The 15,898-nt window shown below is 44.3% G+C and overlaps 1 protein-coding gene and 1 long non-coding RNA gene across 2 annotated transcripts in view; one reads left to right on the top strand and one right to left on the bottom strand.

Annotated features, from left to right (window-relative positions):
• Positions 1-3,068, top strand: part of LOC310701312 — a 37,515-nt gene extending 34,447 nt beyond the window's left edge. The window contains exon 4 of the long non-coding RNA XR_014522999.1: positions 176-3,068. This is a non-coding gene — a long non-coding RNA (uncharacterized lncRNA). The remainder of the gene's footprint in view (positions 1-175) is intronic.
• GLI2 (GLI family zinc finger 2) overlaps positions 1-15,898 on the bottom strand; it is a 191,562-nt gene that overhangs the window by 10,311 nt on the left and 165,353 nt on the right. Inside the window, exons 6-11 of the mRNA XM_083488595.1 lie at positions 13,248-13,449; positions 12,394-12,601; positions 11,034-11,147; positions 6,551-6,682; positions 4,747-4,896; positions 3,083-3,247 (exon numbers count right to left, since the gene is read on the bottom strand). Of these exons, the coding sequence (XP_083344721.1) occupies positions 3,083-3,247; positions 4,747-4,896; positions 6,551-6,682; positions 11,034-11,147; positions 12,394-12,601; positions 13,248-13,449 (971 nt within the window). The remainder of the gene's footprint in view (positions 1-3,082; positions 3,248-4,746; positions 4,897-6,550; positions 6,683-11,033; positions 11,148-12,393; positions 12,602-13,247; positions 13,450-15,898) is intronic.

Here is a 15,898-nt window from a genome sequence, read left to right as displayed (position 1 = left end):
TAGTTTCTTTCTCTGAGTTGCTTAGGACTGATGTGTCCTGGGCTGCTGGTAAGGAAGGGTGTGTGTGTGTGTGTGTGTGTGTACAGATGGATAGATGAAATTGTCCTAGGGTGCCAACCCAAAATATTCTAACACCTTGCCTAATAGTATTTTGCTTGATTTGCATTTGTTCCAGTTGCCGCAGGAATGTTAACAAGGATTAGCATGGGATATGGCTGAGATGCACAGGGAATCTCTTCAAGGAAACCTTTCTGCTGAAATATGGTAGCCTGGGAGGCCAGCAGGAGGGAAAGAGGCACCCTATTTTACAGAGAGCCAGAGAGACAAGCCAGACTGGATTTACAAGCCATCAGATCTCCCTCACATCTCCATCACCTGTCAGGCGGGTAAGCTGTTACTGCTGCACGGTAGAATCCACAGACATGCAGTGCTTTTGAAGAGGATAATGCTATAACTATTGGAGCTATGAGTCACCGATAACCACAACACAAACAAAGTTAAGGACTGCACAGCTGGAAAGAGAAGTAAGAAAACAGGAAGGTATCCTGCCCCTCACCTCCCTGCCAGCAATTTATCTATTCCCAAATCCAGAGTGCGTTTGCACAAATGCGGTTAGAGTAGGATAGCCCCTGAGATACTGTTTCTGAAGGGCTGAATTCATATTTTAAAATGCCATTTCAGGCTAACTAGCTGCTTAAAGTACTTTTCCACTGGGACCTTGGAAGCGGTCCATCCAAAGAATAAGCAGGTATACATTCTTCCACTTTTAGCAAGAAGTGAACATTTACTTTTTCCTATGTATCTCTTTGCCTGGTAGATGCAGAGCATTGTGCTTTTCATTCAGAAGGCCCCAGGTTAAATCCTCACCATCTCCAGGTAGGACTGGGTATGTCCTCTGCCTGAAATCCTGGACAACTGCTGCCAGTCAGTGTAGACAATACTGAGATGGGTGAGTGGTCTGATTCTGTATAAGGCAGCTTCCTATGTTTTTTTACCCAGAATAATTCACGTGCGCTATTATCTCCTCCTACGTTAGGTGGGCTGCTGCACAGTTTGGCTTGAAAAGTGGAGGGGAAGATCAGTGGAGGGTAACAGATTGAAGCCTGAAGAATGGTTTGCATCGGAAGCAAGAAATAAAGGACTTCATTAGTCACTCATACACCACATCATTAGGGCCAACCTTGGGAATTCTGCCAAAAACAATTCACCCCCACTCCTTCCAGAAAGTTCCTGAACTTTCCCCTCTGCAGAGTCCTCCAGAGTTAGTTCTGACCATTACCTCTGGTCTTTTTGGGAACTGAGTATCGAAGTTCCCCTGATGAGTAACAGTTGCTGTCCAGCCAATTGTCAAGAGGGAGAATTTTACCTGGCACTCTTTTGTGTCCAGCCACTCTGTTTCTTCATCCGTGTGACCATCTTGTAAAACCCGAGTGGGGAATCTGAGGGCTGCATTCCTTCACTCATTCCTTCATGGGCTCCAGAGCCAAAAGGCAATGATGAGCAATGAATGTGACTTTTGTATAGCAGGTTGCGTTCCATTTATGGGAAACCCAGAGATTTCTACATGCCCTGCAATGCAGATTTCTCTCCATCCAGACAAGTAAGAGGCATTATTGCATCTCAAGGCCACATTCAAAGAGTGCCTGGAGGAGGGTGGCTGAGAGGTATGGGATGGAGAGAGGAGGCATGGGGAAGGGGGCAGTGCCCTAGAGAGAATTCTGGGGCCCCAATAGAGAGGCAGAGAGGACAGCATTGGGTTTGCAGCTTGGAGGTTCCCCACAACATTGCAAAAGTAGGTGCTGACCAGAAGTAATACACAATGGGTTTTGGGGTGTGTGTGTGTGCTGGTTTGACAAATACAAAACGTGCTCACACAGAGCTCCCCACTGCCTACCCTTGACTTCTAACCTGCAGCGTCTCTAAGTCCCCTTCCACCCATTCAAACTTCTTGTATTTACATGAAAACCAATACAAATTATTTGGGTAGAAACTTCAAACAAAATTTTTTGCCATGCCTGGAACAAATCCATTCCATACAAATGCAGCACTACTTAATGAAGCAAATTATATGTTCTGTTTCTGAAATGGCCATATCACTTTGCAACCTTAATTTTTCAAAATAAAGACAGACCTCAGTTCCCCCTCCTCATACTGGCACAGTGTATGCCACGTTTCTTACCAGTACCTTTGTAACCCTTTTCTTTCTCTAAACCATCCTCCCTCTACCTTGCCTCCAAGCCCTCCTGTGCAATGAAACAAGCACACTGCCATATTTGTACGAAAGGAAACTCTTGCGTTTGCAGAGGAGATTAAAAATAGATGGAGAGGCATATTAGTCTGAGATCCCTAACATGATGCCACCCAAAGTTGGCTAGGCTGAGGTTGTCACTTTAAAAGTCCTGTACCCATACCAGTCTACTTACTCATAGTAATTCATATTAATCATTACAAATGAGGCTAGAGGCTAAACCTGGCCCGGTCACAGCTGTTTTCAGAACTTTGGAGCACCCCACCTTCCTGCCATTTTCTTAATTAGTGGTAATATAAATTTCAACCTCGGCATTAGCCTTTTGCAGTAGACCATCACATGCTTTACAATAAATGCAATTTCCTGCCCCCCCCCCAGCTCCTAATAACGGATCTTCATTAGCAAGGCTTAACAAAGCATTTGCCTTGTGCTCTAGCCTTGCGTGTCCACAAGGCAGGAACTGCATTAGGCTTGGATCTTAGCTTCGTGGGGCTTCATTCCAAAACAGCAAACACGAGGAGCTGCTCGGATTAAGAAGGGCTTGGGATGTGGCAAAAACCAGGCTGTGGGCTCAAAGCTAGGGAGGATGTCTGTTCAATGGTGTGGTGGTTTCTTGGCTGGCATTCATAAATATCAAACTAGCATAGTCTACATTTGCAGCTCAGCAAATATTAAAAGAGCTGTGTATCATTATGGTAGTAATTTGCTGTGTGTGTGTGTGTGTGTGTGTGTACACACACAAAAAAAATTCCAAGTGTGTAAAGAATATATTATTAGCAGCATTTAAATAAAAACAAAACACCTTTACCTGTCTTGGTGAAGGCTTTCACCTACCTCATTGGAATGCGTCCTGTTCTGGTGTTTTGCTCGGTCAGAAGCATTCGAAAAGGCCTTATTGCAGCCCTCATGTTCACAGACGTAAGGTTTTTCACCAGTGTGAGACCTCAGGTGTGTCTTCAAGTTCTCTAGCCGCGAATAGGCTTTGGAGCAACCCTCAAACTAAAACAAAAGAGGAGTGTTAATCAGCTGGAGGCATTTTTCCATCTCATCTGGTTTCAATCTTCACCTCCTTGAAGAACGTTATTTCCTAGGCAGATCTTTCCAGAGCAGGCTGTGGGGGTAAAGGGCTTCCCCACCCCCCATTGCACATAATCTGGGCAGCTGATTTAAAGCAGAGGGCCTGAATGTTTAGTCACAGCCCACTCTGTATGGCTATCTTAAGGCACTCTCTGCACGGCAGGCACGACAGTTGTGGAGACACTAGGGTTTCCTATAGTAAACACACTTGTATCTTTGAACTGCCATGCACATGTGCCTGAAGGCCCTAATTTAGTGACACAAGTATTTTATCTATGCTTCATGTGTTTGCAATAAACACCAGTACATCCCTAGTGCAGCAGTGGCAACAGATCCTGCCACTTTAACTGTGGAGCTGCCCTGGCATTCTATGTGCATTGAGGTGCCATTTCTTTGCATTGAAAAATGTATCTTACTGGATAGAGATAATTAGTAGTTTAGCCATTTTGAAGCAGTACACAACGACTCTGAGCAGAAATATGGATGAATGGCAGCTCTGATCTTAATCTAAGTACCCAAAATTTGAGATCTGAAAAGTTGTTAGGCATCTCCTTCACCCCATCACAAATTCTCTCAAAAAGAATGTTTCTAAAAAACTACACCCCAGCCTAGTCTCTGGTCCAGTTTGAATCAGGTTCCACATCTCAGTTTGCTTTTAAAGACCAAGCACACGTTGAGAAATCACTACACAATGAACCTGGACAGCCAACTCTCCACCAGATGAGGTTTTAACTTACATTACGGCACTATATGGAATGAGTTCTTCACTCGGGAGTTAGGAGTAGTAGCCAAGTGATTATGAGGTGATAACCTGGCTAGACTGCAACTTTCCAGAATGCAGAAGGAGATTGCCTCCATCCCTAGATTAAATTACTCAGAGGGGCTTTCAAGGAAACACCATACCTTGTGGGTGAAGTAAATCAGAGACAGAACTAGCTTGCTCATCCACCAGAACAGGAGAAGGGCAGTTTTGGAGTCCTGCTCATTGGGTGATATTTGTGCTGCACGCTCCTTTCACAATTCAATTTGCTGTCTGCTTGTGGAATCTGTGGTCTGAATTGTGTTATGTGGGTCTGCAGGAATTCAGTGCTTGTTGTGTTGGATAAAGCACCATACTTCCTTGCTCAAGCCTGCACTACGCATGGGCATAGTGTAGTGTACATCCAATAAACATTTTTTTTACACACACACATCCTCTGTAGGGAAGATATTGGGCATGCATGTGCAGGAATCTACATGCTATGTATGCAAACATGGGGAAGGCAGGGCTAGACCAGCACACATAGGCTTTATACATTTTACCAAGCAGGTATATATGTCTTAAGATTCCCACCTTGATTTCTACTCCGCGCTTAAATGGACATGATGCGACCAGTCCAACACATCAATCTGTGTGCATGTTGATGGTGTCAGTATCTTACCGTGCACTTGTGTGGCTTTTCCCCAGTGTGCCTTCGCATATGCACTACCAGCATGTACTGTGCTTTGAATGGCTTCTGTTCCCGCGTACACTCTTGCCAACGGCAGACAAACTCCTTCTTCTCCCCATGAATGTGATCATTATTGATATGCTGGAAGGAGAGGAAAGAAGTAGTAGTAGTCAGGCTGTTAAAAAAAGAAGAAGGAAGACAGCGCCACTTTCTTGCTGGACGAGGAGGCTATAAAGGCTACATATTACTGCTAATATCCCAGGCAATGTGCCTCTTAATGCCAGTTGGTAGGGAACAGGGAGCACAAGGGGTGGGGGAAAGGGAGAGGGTTGTTGTGCTCACATCTCACTTGCCGGCTTCCCACTGGCATGTTTCTTAGCCACTGTGAGAAGAGGATACTGGCCTGATCCAGAAGAGCTCTTCTTAGTTCTAACCTTCCATCAATAAGACCCACAGAATACATATTACTGGGAAAGGGCATTAAAGAACAGTGGCTCATCTTGCTTCATTCCAGCAAATACATGGAATTCCAAGCAGTTCTGTGAGTGGACTGATGCATCGCTGTCTCTTCTCCGCCAGCCCAAAGGAGGACTGTTTCCATGCTAGCCACAAAGAAAGAAAAGTATCTTTCTCAGCAACCAAAATGGAAACCAAGCAGACTGGTGGAGAAAAGGGGTCAAGTCTGCTTATTTTCTATTACCTAGCCTCCTAAAAGTGCTTAATGGACTGCTTTTCCATGATGGCTTCACATTTTCTATAGCAACCAGAATGGAAATGCAGGCTATTGTTATTTATTAAATTTCCACACCAGCCTTCATCTGCGGATCATGGAACAGCTTACAATATAAAAACACAGAAATGCATACCATAGTAACAAAGGAAAACAATTGCCCTCCCTTGGTTTAAAAGACCATAGATTGTTTCCACAGTGAGGTGGTGAATGGGGAAGCTGAAGTTGTGTGTGTGTGTGTGTGTGTGTGTGTGTGTGTGTGTGTGTGTGTAGAATAGATCCACCCTAAGCAGGCTAGCTTTAATGCTGATTTATCTTGCCAGATTTAAAAAGAATAGAAAAGCCAGTCATGTTTGGGATGTGCATCCTATCCCCACCCCCATTCCTCTTACCATTACACCCATTATTAAAATTGATGATAACTGTCAGTTTGCAAAGCTGATGAACCCAATCTCTGCTAAATGGAGAGAAGGAAAAATGGCAGTTTTATCTCACTTTGTTGTTTCCACAGAGAATATTTTTGACATGAATACAACAGGGGTCCCAGGGCTTAAACCCTGTGGAAACCACAGTCTGTAGGAGCTGGGCAACCAATACTCTAGCCCAGAAATCATCCAGGTCCTGCATGATCTCAGAGAGCCAAAGCTATGCTGACAAAGCTCCAAGATCCAATGTACTTCCTCAGCCTGAGCATCATTTTGTAGGGAACAGACAAAGCAAGACAAGTGTTTCCAAGTTATCAATAAGGGTTGGGAATGCCTCAACATCAGGCAACAGTTGTTTATAATTATCTAGGCAGGTTGTTTATCGTTACCAGGGTTTCTCAGTCTTAGCAGCTGGAATGCTGAGAAAAATACAAAATAATCCATCAAAAGCTAGTCAGTAGCTCGGTCCTTCTGGGAGTTTGACCTGATTTGGCAGGGTTTACATATGCTGTGCCCTGACCGGCCCCTTTCAGTAGCTCGCTGCATGACTTCTGGCTGCACAGCGTCATGATAGGAAGGGAGGACGACACCCCCTTCCCCTGAAATTTATGACTAGTGTCTCTTCCCTGACACCACTTACATGGACAAGCTGCTCCTGAGTATCGTACTCCTTCGCACAACTTTCCCAGTGACAGTTGGTCTCATAAATAACTTCGGGCTCCTGTTTGCATTCGTCCTTATCAAGTTCCTCTTTCAAGTCCGTCAGATGCTCCTGCAAGATACAAAGCACTCTGCGTAAGATGGACTGGTTTTGCTTGAACTCCTCAGTCACCCATAGATTACACAGCAGGTGCTTGTGGAAGAAAGAAAAGCACCACTGCAGGGCGACAGCAACAGCATTGCTGGCGAGTCACAGAAGGGTCTGCCCAGAAATGGCATCTAAGCGAGGAGCTGAGCATTACACGCAGACCAGGTGACTGAATATAGAAATCTGGGGTGCTTCCAGACAGGGGCTTTGTTTGCCAAGGGGTCACTGAGATACTGCAGACAGGTCTCTGGCAGTAGTTGTAGGTTTTTTCCCCTGTTTTACTTATCAGGCTTCCCCTGTCTGGAAGCACTCTGAATCAGATGGGAGGTGGGAAGTGCAGGCTGGCATTTTGTTGCCAACCATACTCTGTATAAACTGCAAAAAAATATTATTAATAATAAAAACCCTTCATTGTGTGATGAGCACTGACCCCACAATAAAGCCCCCTGGGGGTCTGACTTGTGCCACAGGCCACCTCTGCTCCCCAGCAGCCAAGCAACTGGCCTTACTTATGTACCACTTTTCACTGATGACCTCAAGACACTTGCGAGATTTTTAGATTGGTGATTTTGACACAGTTTGCATAAATGAAAACAACAATAAATGCATAGAAAACAACTGGCACAGTCCCCCCCCCTTTAAGGCAGAGAGTTTTAAAAAGTATTTCAGATGGTGAAAAAAAATGATTGAAAATGCCTAGGTAAATAAGAACATTTTTGCCTGGCCAGCAAAACGAGGAAAGGACAGCACCAGCAGCTGGAACCTCTGGGAAGCTGGGGAAGAGGACTCACCCTCATTGATCCCCCCCCCATGAGATTTCCATTTTGCTGCTGTTAGCCTCCTGGGAGGAAGAGATGAGGAATCCAGCTGCAAATTGTCTAGCCTGGTGGGAACCAGTCCCTTACCCCTCTAAACTGTATTTAAGCCACACTGTTGAGGCTCCTTGGAGTCCAGTATGGCCAGTACCTAGATCTTTATTTATTGCTGTGTTAAGTTTCTTTTTGCATTGTGCTTAAGCAGTTAAGTCCAGGTTATTCCTTTTGCAGTACTGAATTTAATTCTGTGTTGGCTGAACGGTTGATTTTGTCCTGTTTTAAGTTACTGATATGCTTTATAAACTGGTTTCTCCTCCAGTCCTCCCAAATTGGAGGGCTGATGGAAGCTGGAGTCCAATATCTGGATGGCCACCTGTTTACTCTGCCATAGAGGCTAGAAGAGATTTGCATGATTTCCATGTTTTATACTGCAAAGAGTAGAGTCTGTATCAACTCACTCACAGCCCAGATCCCACCCTCCCTACTTTCTCTCGCTTTCTGTGCCACACCCATCCACAAACACACCCAGCCTCAATTCAACTGGGACTTGGGACCGTTCAGTATGTCAAAAAGTGGCAAATCTGCTAAGTTTGTACTCAGCAGGAAATCTCAGACAATCACATCTTTCCCCAAAAATGTACCTGTGTGAAACATGCATTTGCGGTGTGTGCCATGGTCAGAAAATTATGTAGGTGTACATAAAGAATATTGTGAGTGTACAGCTGGAAACATAATCTTAAACCATTTTTTTAAATATTGTGGGCAGAATTCACCAAACCAACCCTGTCAATGGAAGGATGGCGTAAGCACTTCCATTTGTGCAACAGGGATTTCTCCCCCTCTCCTCCTCTTGCCTGTCTCCTGAAATTGGCTGGGGGTGGAGAACCCCCAAAACAGCACACAGAGGGAGGAGCAGGGGGTGGGGAATCATTGCTTGCACAGACAGAACATTTGGAAGCGGGAGAAATCCCTGTAGCACATTGACTTCTACCTGGTATTTTAACATTTCTGTGACCCACCCTGAGACCTTATGGTGAAGGGTGAGCTATAAACCACCACCAACAACAACAACCATAAGTGAAGAAGGCTTTACATTGAAATAAATTTTAAATCTTAGGTATGGGGTTTTAGGAGGGCAAAATTTAGAGATACATACGGAATTACCTAAAAGACACTTGGATTAATATTGCCCCATTCCTAACCTCAGGAAATCCCCCTTTGCACTCTCTCCAGGTAAGAGACCACAATCCGTGACCTGATTAAGCTGGGAGTAAAGCAGGCTGGTTATTCTACGTCATGTGCTGCTTCCTGCCATTGTGTGCTGAGGTGTTCCTAAACCCAAAGCTCTGGAGAGATGCCTCTTTGCCCTAATCGTGCTGACTACAGCATGTTTATCTTTCCCAGATATGCTATCTTCATCAATTTTACCAGCCCCCTGATGATTGCGCATGTTGCTGTCCCCATGCATCATGCCAAAACCCGCTTCTGAACTGGAGCTGAAAGAGAAATTTGTCATAAACTCTTCTGTTGGCTTGACAATAGCATCGCCTCATATTTCATGAAAATGAAGTGCCCAGAGCACTCCCAATAGTTTACAGTTGTGATAAAGAACGGTCAGATAGATACTGCCAGCCATTAAGCAGTTTGGAAGTGTGCGGCTCCGACAAGAGCACAGAAGCCGGTGGGCTCTTGTGGGTGTCAAATGTGGTGTCATTCAGGTAAAGGATGCTGCTGTGAGCAATTCCTCCCTGAATAGGGGTAGCTCCTTGCTGGAGAGCTTCCTAGCTGCGCACAAGATCTCCTTGTAATCTATGTTTGCTCTGAGACACCATTACTGCTTGCTTTGCAGTCTACAAGTGGCAAACATCATTTTTAAAGGCATCTGGCTGAAATATGGCATTTCTGCCTAAGCCAGCAGGAGGATTCCATGACCCAGGAACCCACAGCGTGTCTCAGTCCAATCACTCATGAAAAAACCAGCACCTACCCATCATGCTGGGACTTAGAGTAGGCAATCTATTACCTCCAAACACTCCCGCTCATCTGTTTTGTCCAACAACCCATCCACCCCCAAACCCATGCATCTTTCAAAGTGGAACACAGCAGCTTAGTTTAAATTTTCTTTTCATTATCATTTACAAATTGTGGACTGCAGATTTGGTCATGTGCTGGAGCTGTTCTAGGTGTGCATGCTCCCATTTGATCTTCATGTGGCAGAGAAATTTGAGCCTCCCCTTTCCCCCCAGTGTTAGCATTCTTTTCTTGGTCAGAAGGGACCCCCAAAGTTACTCTCATTTTCTCTCCCTCTCCCTTTGCATGGCAGAATAATCTGTTCACAGACCTCTCTTCAGATGAACCTGTCTGGGCAAATCAGACTACAGTTTCCTCACTTCCATTGGAGGGCAAGTGCAGCTGAAGCTATTGAGGCTGCAACTTTAACAAACTTAACAGAGACAGCAAGTCCCATTGAACTTAGTTGGGCTTTTACCCGAGTACATAAATATAAGATAGCACCATAAGTTGTCTGATCAGCTTCAGGTGGCTCAGGCAAAGAAGCCAAACCACATGTTGCAGAGTTAAGCAAAACGTTTTGCCTAATGATCCAGGAGAAACCTCTTATGTCTAATTTACACCTTACTATCTTTACAGTGGGGGGCGTGGGTGGCGCTGTGGGTTAAACCACAGAGCCTAGGACTTGCTGGTCAGAATGTCGGCAGTTCGAATCCCTGCGACGGGGTGAGCTCCCGTTGCTCGGTCTCTGCTCCTGCCAACCTAGCAGTTCGGAAGCACTCAAAGTACAAGTAGATAAATAGGTACCGCTACGGTGGGAAGGTAAACAGTGTTTCCGTGTGCTGCTCTGGTTCGCCAGAAGCGGCTTAGTCATGCTGGCCACATGACCCGGAAGCTGTACACCGGCTCCCTTGACCAATAAAGCGAGATGAGCGCCACAACCCCAGAGTCGGTCACGACTGGACCTAATGGTCAGGGGTCCCTTTACCTTTATCTTTACAGTGTGGTTGCTATTCATTTTTATAGCATATTGCTACTTCCCAGGCAAAAATAGCCTTGTTTGATGTGTAGTTCTGGCAAAGGAAGAACCCATGTGATCTAAGCACTTCAGATATTATTGACGAGACATGGGGAACTGACCTCAGGGGAATGTACCAGGCCACAGAGATAATATGTAAGGGTACAGCTTAGAACCAGCAAAATCCAATTCACCAAATCTTCCCCAAATGAAATGTCCTTAGGGCACAAGCCACCTACTGCCCTAAAAGAAAAGCATCCAAATGGACACAGATGTGAAGACACAGTTGTGGCCTTCCATCTTTCCAAAGCTAATAATAATAATAATAATAATAATAATAATAATAATAATAATAGCATTAGAAACTGCTGCCCTGTTACTCTCTAAAGAGTCTTCATAATTTGTTCTTGTTGGTAAAATTTTGGAGTCCATCAGCTCAAGTGTTCAAGACAGGTTTGCACCAAGGAGTTACCTGAGTGGGCGGGGAAGCTGGTGGTAGAGTCTCCATTTCAGTCTTGACTTTGCTGCGTTTATTAATGACTGGGTTGACCGTGCTGCTAACAGCTGACTCGCTGCTCTGCTTGCTCTGAGGAAACAAAAAGGGGCAGTGGGGAGGTGGGGAGGTTATATCAGTGTTTTAAAGGAAAAGCAGCATTTTAATTTTTTTTTTTACTTACAATGCAGCAGCAACTGAACAGGAGGAGACACAGTTTAGATCAGGGTAAGAATTAATTCAGAGAGAATGTTCATTTTTTGCCTTTGAAAAAGATGTCAGTTTTGCAAACTGGGCCATGTTGAAGAATGCAATCCACTTCAAGCCATGTTAGCAAAAGGTACATGTATGTTCATATGTGTATCACAATGGGGATAAACATTTGAAGGAGAAAGTGACATGGGGATGGAAAACTTCTTTTCTGTTTCTTTAAACCTGAGAAGCAAATTCACTCTTTGTGATTTAAAACTTGAGATCTTAGTTGGAACACATTTAATAAATATTTAAAGTATTAAAATGTAGTGCTTTTTGCCATTATTTGTTTACTTATGTGTTTCCATCCTTGTTTGTTCATCTTTATACTGTGGCACTTCCCAAAAAGGAATCACTGTTCTGTCGGTGGACTGCAACTGATAGTTACTGAGGAGTGAATTTGCTTCCCAGTTTTTTTGTTTTTTTAAAAAACACCCTGCAGATTCACACAATCATTTTCAAGGTTTATTTCCACATTCTTCATTTGATAAATGTGCACATGGAAACCTCATCATTTGAACCAGCTGTTTCATGCACAAATTGCTGATTAGACTAAGCTCTGTGGATTTCCCCACCCAGTTCACGGAACTCAAGATGGCAATCTGAGCTCATAGTGTTTGAGTCATTTGTGCAATGGGTGCAAATATGCCTAGTTTCAAATAGTTCTCACAAGTAAGAAAAAAGAAAGGGGGGGAGAGGGCCCTGTCTTATCTGAATGCTATCTCATAGGGCAAATACGCAGATTATATTAATTTTCCTTGATCATCTGAATTATGTGGAAGACCAAGTTTCAGCTAAGCACACCGATCATATAGCTCTTGCTGCATGATGTGTGTGTGTCATGATCTTGGAGACATTGGCTTAAGAGAGATCAGTGCAATCAAATGAGCAGAGATGTGAAGACTGCTGTTTCACAGCTGTGGCCTTCTGTGTGTTTAAAGTGAACACCCAACCTTGCAATGAATCCTTAGAGTGAAACTGACAGGGGAACTGAAACCGATTAGCTGCAATGGGCACAGTGGGCCTTTGTAAAGGTGTCTGCAACCAGCCCAGTTAAAATCCTGCCAGAAGCAGACGTGGGTCCTACCTGGTTGGAATCAGAGACACAGTTGCTGCTGATCTGAGCCGGAGTGGAATTGACAGAGATGACGGCCACATGCTGCCGCGAAGGAAACGTCGGCGATGGCTGGATGAAAGGAGGCGTATGTCCAAATGCTGAGCTCAAGCTTCTCTGCTGATTCAAAATTTGCTGGTACGTCACTGGGTTGATTGGGTGAGGGAAAGTGAATGCTGGGCTGGAGAGAGAACATCAGAAGGAGAAAATATAGCAGCATGCAGTGAGAACATTCGGGATGCTCCAAATGGCTAGTTAAGGGCAAAGCAGCCTGATAATGAAGCAACCAGGACAAGGTCAATATTGCTTAGTTTCTTTCTCCTCTTAGAGATGTGTTCAAGGGATGCTGTTTCATGAGTATGCCTTCTGAAAACACAACAAAGCTGGGAGAGGGAGTTGTGGTTTTAAAAGATTGGGGGGGGGGGACTTCCAAAGGTGCATCTCAACTCTAGATTATTACATTCCCCTCTTGCTGATTTCCCCATGAGTTCCATATAGAGCAAGTGCCCCTCTTTTGCAGTTTCTATTATTTTCTTACGAGACCCGACAGCCTCACTAGGCCTGGCCTTTCATTGTTGCCTGTGCTGCACTGGCAGAGTACGAATTACCCATTGGCAGGTCCAAAACTCAGAGTGAACCAAAGCTAACTGTTCATATACTGCTGAGGCATCTTGGGAGTCACAGGTTACTCTAGGTCATTAGGTACAACTAGGGACCCACATCTCTTTCAATGGCTGCAAACTTGTTTCATTACCACTCTTGGTAATGAATTCCCCACCCCACCTCCCGAACTGAGGGTTTCAGCATAAGCTGCTCTCCTCCCTTACCTTATTGCCCCCGCTGATAAATGCCCATAAGAGCCGCTTGCTGCAGAACTACTTCTGGAGTTATTTATATATGCCACCAATGAATTTGGCGAGGTCCGGATCATTGTCTGAAGATCAATGCTGGCATCGGACAACGGAGATATAGAAAGCGCTCGCTTTCGACTTAGTCTTGGAGTCACTCGTGGACTGGAGAATCTTGACACTATATGAAAGGGAAATAAAGGGAAATGCTGTGGATCCAGCTGGAAATGTTTGTTTTATGTTGTTATTTTAGCATAATTAAAGGAAATTAAAAACATTTTGGCTGTAATTGGAAACACACAAGGAACATGCTGGGGGTTACGTCCGAGTAAATAGGCACAGAAGTACACTGTAAGGGTGATATCCAATGTTGAGTCATACTCAGAACAGACCCACTGAACTCAATGGACTCTAGTCAACATACACACTGAATCTGGACTAGGTTGTGTCTGTGTGCGCATGAGGGAGAGGGCATGCCTTCCTCTCTAGCAACTGCTTCTTCCTCCTTAGTGAAGCTAAACTGGCAATCTAAGTGGCATGGGAGTATGCTAGAGGAACCAAGCAGCCCAGGTACTGAAGGAAACCAGCTTCGTAGGGTCAGATGCCTGATTGTTAGGGGCAAACCCAAGATTTAAAAAAGCATCAAGGCTTGTAGCAGTCAGGGACTATTTGTGCAGCAGGCCAGACTCTTTGCTTTCTGGCAGGTATGTGCAAATCCACCGTTCTCAAAGGGGCTGTTTAATGCTCTTCAAAGAATTTTCCTGTTTTGAAAATAAGCAAAGTCATAGGAGGCAGGTAGTGTAAAACCCTTCGTTTTGGGCCTGTCTTTCTCTGTTCACTCCATGCAGTAAGTATTTGGTATTTAATTAATAGTTGGGGTGTTTGCTTTGCTTATTAAAGAAAATGTTCAAGTCTAGCTAGACTGGTCATCCATTTTGCTGGACTGCATTTTGATCCTCAGGAAGGGATTCCCTTAAAGTAGGGGAAATTTCATGTTGTGGGGAAGGGGGGGGGGAAGGATATAATACTTGTTATTAAAGAAGAAAGATTATACCACTTTTACAGAATAAATAGAGACATTCATTTGGCAGAGCTGTCGATCAGACTCTTTCATCACCTCTGCAATTAAAAAAGGGGCCCTCTTAGACAGGAATCAGTCCACAAAGGAGGCTCACAGGTTACCCACTGCTCAGACACCCTGCATTCTATGTGTTTTAAACATTTGAACCTAATACACTTATGTATATATACATAAGTATGATAAAAATTCAAAAAAACTGGATTTACAATTATACACTCTGGCTGATTTAAGGCAGTAACAAATCATGATTTATTAGAAATGCCCTACAGGGCATCAGAACATTTGATTTGATTATTACTTGTATGAATGGGGGTGCTATTTACATGGGACTGATTGGTAAACGGCAGCATGGAAGAAACATGGAGTATGGCTGAGTTCACCTAATCTGCCATAGAAGGGCTTGTAGAATAGCCAGCCTCATTATAATCTACATGCTTAAGTCTAATTAATGCATGGATAGGTTAATACCATAGAGTAACCTGTCCTGCCAGGCTTAGCAAGGTCACTTCCCCTTACCTTGGCAGGAAATGAGTAATCAAGTCTCCAGTCTGCCTGATAAACTTAGCATGTGAGGAAGCTAAGCTGGTTGCTCCAGCCTAGCCGCATGGCTCTCACAATTCATTATTGTGCTTCTATACCAATAATTTAGGAACTTTCACCACTGCCTGTGCATTCTTACTAATGTACAGAAAAGCACATGAAAAGTTGGTAAGTAAACCATTTTTAAATTACCAAACGTGTGGCCTTTTTCTGTGCTAGGGCAAATGGGAAACTTTGGAAGGAACTTCCAAATATCTATACCCATTTTTCCCCTTGAACCAACAGTACTAAAGCAGATATCTCCTTTTAAAAACTAGGCATTCATTTCCCCCTTGATTTCCCATGCTAACAAATTTGATCAGTGTAGGCTGCCAATACCATTGTAGCAAATCCAGCAATCACTTCCATCTGTGGCATGGTTCTGTGGGCCACAGCAGTACAGTACAAGCATCTCAGGAAGCTGCAGAGGCTGGAGAGCTTCCAATGTATATCTGCCCCCCTCCTTCAAAGCTTTGGTGTGAATGTGCCCTTGGGTAACAGTGGTTATGAGCTAATGAGGCACTGTGAAGCATCTTGCACCAAAGACGCCTGATTTTGATTATAACGACACACACACACACACACACACAGAGAGAGAGAGAGAGAGAGAGAGAGAGAGAGAGTTTTCTCTGTGTCCACTCGCCTATCTTGCTAAGAGGAGGAAGCAGACTGGGTTTGACAGTCATATTTGTCTCTGTTACTCCCACACCTCAAGGGAGATCTGTTTATTAATGTGCCACTTCCCTTGATAAATTACTAAATAGAAAGAAAAGCCTTGTACTCATTCCTCGTTGCTCTTTCCTGTGATTTATGCCCGCAGTGTCAGCTCTGCCATTGGTCCCCATTAATTTGATGAAGGAAGAAGTCTTGATGTCCAACAGCAGCCTGGTGCAGCCGTCTAACACACCCCTTTGCTACACACACAAGTAATTCCCCTCCCCCCCCCGGTGTAAAACTCTGCTGGAAGCTG

This window comes from Podarcis liolepis, assembly GCF_965112155.1.
Source record: "Podarcis liolepis genome assembly, chromosome: 1".
Classification (NCBI taxonomy): Eukaryota; Metazoa; Chordata; class Lepidosauria; order Squamata; family Lacertidae; genus Podarcis; species Podarcis liolepis.
Note: the sequence above shows the minus strand (reverse complement) of the source record. Positions and strands in the feature narration are given on the sequence as shown.